This window comes from Camelina sativa, chromosome 5 (assembly GCF_030686135.1).
Source record: "Camelina sativa cultivar CO46 ecotype springtype chromosome 5, ASM3068613v1".
Classification (NCBI taxonomy): domain Eukaryota; kingdom Viridiplantae; phylum Streptophyta; class Magnoliopsida; order Brassicales; family Brassicaceae; genus Camelina; species Camelina sativa.
The window spans coordinates 27020917-27025530 of NC_141884.1; the positions used below are offsets into that span (position 1 = coordinate 27020917).

Consider the following 4614-nt stretch of genomic DNA (forward strand, 5'->3'; position numbering starts at 1 on the left):
TCTTTACATGACATGCTTGCCCAACCAGGCCGTGAGAAGTATACCACTGTCCTCTCTCCCTCATTAGAGCGTGGAACCACTTGGTAAGAATTTGGATTAGAATTTTGAATTTTGGATTAGAATTTGATTGTGTTTGTTTGTGACTAGAATTTGGATTAGAATTTATTTTTGATCAATCATTTACGCCGGTTTACTTGGATTGATCGATTTGTTTGTGTTTAATTAGAATTTGACTACTGATTTGTTTTTGTTTGAAGGTTTGGACATGACAAGTCATCACTTACCCAAGAGATTACAAAAGTGTTTACAAACAAGTTTGATGGTCCATTTTACAGTTGGGGTTGTGTTCCAAATTCAAGAAGAGAAGGTTACTTCTTGGAATTCGCGGTAAACTTCTATTCCTTTCAATTTGATTTCTGTATTTATAGCTTTTTGTCTTGGTTTTTTTTATCACTAACACTAGTCTTTTTTTTGTAGAAAACACACACCTGGGATCCCTCTCTAACCGGTGTGGTTCAAACAAAGTTCTATAGCATTTGTCAAAACCGTATGAAAGACATGGTTTCCAAGGCAGCAGCTCAGCGACAGGAAGTGAAACCGAGGTGGATTGAGAGAACTCTTTGGAAAGAAATGTGTGACTATTGGGACACCGAAGAAGCCATGGCAAAGAGTGCAACCACTTCAGCAGCTCGAATGTCTGACCATAATGGTCTTGGCCCTCACAAACATGTATCAGGGCCGAAGTCTTACTTACAAATCGAACAAGAGATGGTGAGTTACATCATAACCTTTTCATTGTTTAAATACTTGACATCAACTGGTTCCTAACCTTTTCATTGTCTAACATTCCAGGAAGTAGAATTGGGAAGGCCGCCAACTATTCCTGAAGTTTTTCTCAGGACTCATACTAAAAAAGATGGTACTTTTGTGGATAAGAAAGCGCAAGCAGCTCATGAGGCATATAAGAAAAGAATGGAAGCTAAGTTGGCTGCTCAGGATAATGATGAGTCTTCAGATGGTACTTCACGTCGATCAGAGCTATCTCACGAGGAGGATGATGAACTCTTTCTTCAGGTAATTTGCTTCTATCTAATAAGCTATTAAGTTTTTCATTGTTAAGTAATTATAATAACTCTTTCTCTCTGTTTTGTGTATGGAGTCTACTTACGTCAATGATAGAGGAACATACTTTGGAGTTGGAAGCCTAGGAAGTTACATCAACGGGAAGCGGAAGTACCCTGGAAGCTCTTCTATTTTCACAACCCTACAACAACAGCTTGAAGACGCTAACCGCAAGATAGAGGAACAAGCAGCTCTACAAGCACAGCGTGACGCAGAGGCTTCACGGGTTACAGCTGAGGCTTTGCGGGTTGCATCTGAGCAACAAGCAGAGATCTCACGCTTGGTGAGTTTCCTCAAGACCAACCCGAACTATGTCGCCTTCCTTGAGTCTCAAACCAATGACCCAAACCCTGATGATTTTCAAAGTTAGGTTCCTTCATGTAATATTTGCAACACTCTTGGATATTTAGATGTTTTTTGGACCTTTTGCAACTTTTGTAAAAACATGGTACTTATGTCGTTGTTTAATTTCATGTTTGTTATGTTTTAGTACATGTTTTCTTAATCAGTTTTGGTATTACAAAATCAAATAATGCATTTTTAGCATAATTTTTTTAAAAACATGATAATTAAACAGTCACAAAAGAGTCACCAAAACGTAAACAGAACAGAACTCAAACAATCGCAAATTAGTAACCATATCAGTCGCTAAAGCGTTGCAATTCAGTCGCAACTTTAGCGACTGTTTGGCGAGGGAAGAGCGACCCCAATTAACAGTCGCCAATTAGTAGCTCCATAGCGACTTTTTAGCGACTGATTTTTTTAGCGACGCACTGTTTAGCGACTACGTATGTCAGTCGCCAAGCAGTCGTGACTAAGTAGTTAGCGACTGTATAGTTACTGTTTTTGCAGTCGGTAAATCCATGTTTTCTTGTAGTGTAACCTCTTATTTGTATTCTTATTGTTTTTGGTTTCAGGTCAATACTTGATCACAAGTCGATTTATTAGACGTTATTCACTTAATTTGTATATGTTTTCTTTTCATAAAATAAATACATTTTCTAAACTATTTCCGATTGAATACCAGAAAAGAATTTTGGGTAAAAAGATAAGATTTGAAAATTTGGATAACTAAAGATATATATTTGTTGGTGAATCCCGCGGATTTTCAAGTTGTTTCCAAGCTTTTCAAAACAAACAAAACATCAAATTATATATCTTATATATATTTTCAGATATATATATTCTAATATATAGTATTAAAATCTTATAATAATTTGTAATAGTTATGACATAATTATCAAAATTTAGGTTTCTGAAACCATTGTATTTATAGTAAAACTATTTATTCTTAATATTAATTAATTTTATCTTGAAATATATTTAATAAATGAGAGAAAATGATTTATTGAGCAACTAGAGATATTCACTATTTAGGTTTAGAGGGACGGGTTTTTACGGGTTAAAATCCTTTATATGTTAGAAGGGATGGCTATCGGGACATAGTTGTTTTTTTACATGGTTTAGACTTAGTTTTTAAAATCCACCCAGCACGTACGTGCGAGTCTGAATCTAGTATTAAATAATATTATTACCCATATTTTATACGTGTGCACAAACAACTGGTAGGTGCACCATGTATCGAAACAGGGCTTTAAACTGCAAATGTTATAGGTGCACCATGTATCGAAAACACATTGGCTTATTCGAAGATCTTTATAAAACCACAGTTCGAAGGACTGGAGCATCACCAGGCTATGTAAGATTTGATTATGTAAAAATAACTTTATACACTTTATATATGATTATGTATGATGATAAAATAATTTTGTTTCATACACTTTATATATTTACAGGTCTGAGTTTGCTGGACGTTATTACATAACCATGTGATGGAGCATCAAAGTGAGAGCTCGGAGACTCATTCATAAATAATGGACTCAGAAATGAAAATACAGTAGCTTAATGAACTTTTTGCATATGCAAACTTTAGTATAATTTTGAATGTTTGTAGTACCAAATACAATGGTCTAAACGAAAGTACATTTATGGGTTGCTTAAAATATTATTTTAATGGTCTAAACGAAATTACATATTATATTGTCCCAAATTATTATATCAAGGTAATTAAAATTGACTGTAGCAATTGTATTTAGCTTATTTAAAACTTTGTTACGGTCAATTTGGGCTTAAACTTTGAAAATAGACTTTAAATTTTCAATTAAACTTTAAAAATGGACTTTAAATTTTCAATGAAAAAAAAAATTCAATTTATATTTTGCATATGTAGAGTAATACTATAAACATTTTATTAACTATTCATTTTATTATTTTAAATAGTGAAAAAAAATATTTAATACAAAACTTACAAAAAATTAATTTATGTTTGAACAACGAACTACTATAAAATTTTAATAAAAAAAAATGTTTTTAAAATATAATAAATTTTACTAAGTCAGGGAAGTATATGGTCAAATCAGGTTATCGGTTCGCCCGAGAATTAATTGCGGATGTTTAGTATGGGCCGACAAATGTGGCCCTTGCGGGCTCAGTCGTGGAAATTAGATGTACCCTCGAGGATTCAACACTTCTTCTAGCAGATTGGGTCGGGTACTCTCCCCGTGTTAGAAAGGCTTTCGTATCGGGGTGTTCGGTGTGAGGCTTTGTGTAAGCGGTGTGACTCTGCAGTAGAGACTACAAACCATGCACTCTTTGAGTGTCCTCGGTCGCGATGCATTTGGGATTTGTCCCCAGTGGTGCTCGATCCGGGAGGTTTTCCATATGATTCGATTTATGCGAATCTAGATTTCATATTCTAGCGGGCGTCTTCCCAATCCGGGGTTCCAAATAGAGCCCTTCGTCTACCCTGGATTGTATGGTCAATTTGGAAAGATAGGAATAAAAAGGTTTTCCAAGGTATCGAGGTAGAGTCAACTGAAATTTTGAGTCAAGCGGCTAATGATAAATTAATATGGGAGGAGGCCAAATCATACTCGACACGTTATTTGGATCCACCGCCTCTTTTGGAGGATAGGGGTCTCTTTCCTCGTTGTCAGATCGATGGTTCATGGAAAAGTACGGATCCTTTTCAGGGTTTGGGATGGTGGTGTTGCAGCGGAGAAGATTCAACGCTCCTTTTGGGAGCACGGAGTTACCGAAGAGGTCTTACTCCCTTACATGTGGAACTACAAGCACTGACCTGGACTATGGAGTCTTTACTGGCGGCTGGAGTTGTTTGTCAGACCTTTGAAACGGACTGTGCTGAGCTAGTTGCGATGGTGCAGACGCCGGAAGATTGGCCTGCTTTCTCGAACTTGCTGGAGGATTTCTCTTTTCTCCAAACTTTTTACCCTTCCTTCATCTTAGTCAGGATCCCACGAGACGTCAACGTAAGGGCGGACTGTCTGGTTCTGTCTTCAAGATGCTTAACTTCTGAATCTATTTTTGTAAACTCTTTTCCTCTTGTTTGGGCAACCAATCTTGGAGTTCTCTTTTAATTTTATTAATGTTTAGTTGAAAAAAAGAAATAAAAAAAAAATAATATATTAAATT

The 4614-nt window shown here is 35.9% G+C and overlaps 1 protein-coding gene across 1 annotated transcript; it reads left to right on the forward strand.

The window, feature by feature from the left end:
* LOC147944444 (uncharacterized) lies at positions 1–1492 on the forward strand. Its single transcript, XM_087512587.1, has 5 exons — positions 1–83; positions 258–387; positions 478–771; positions 853–1074; positions 1160–1492. The coding sequence occupies exons 1-5, from the start codon at positions 13–15 to the stop codon at positions 1490–1492; spliced, it is 1050 nt and encodes a 349-aa protein (XP_087368713.1). The 5' UTR covers positions 1–12.
* The last annotated feature ends 3122 nt before the right edge of the window (positions 1493–4614 follow it).

Coding starts and splice junctions, on each gene's coding strand:
- LOC147944444 (XM_087512587.1), top strand. CDS start 13: ATGCTTGCCCAACCAGGCCGTGAGAAGTATACCACTGTCCTCTCTCCC. Junction 388..477: donor GTTACTTCTTGGAATTCGCG/GTAAACTTCTAT, acceptor TTTTTTTTGTAG/AAAACACACACCTGGGATCC. Junction 772..852: donor TACAAATCGAACAAGAGATG/GTGAGTTACATC, acceptor CTAACATTCCAG/GAAGTAGAATTGGGAAGGCC.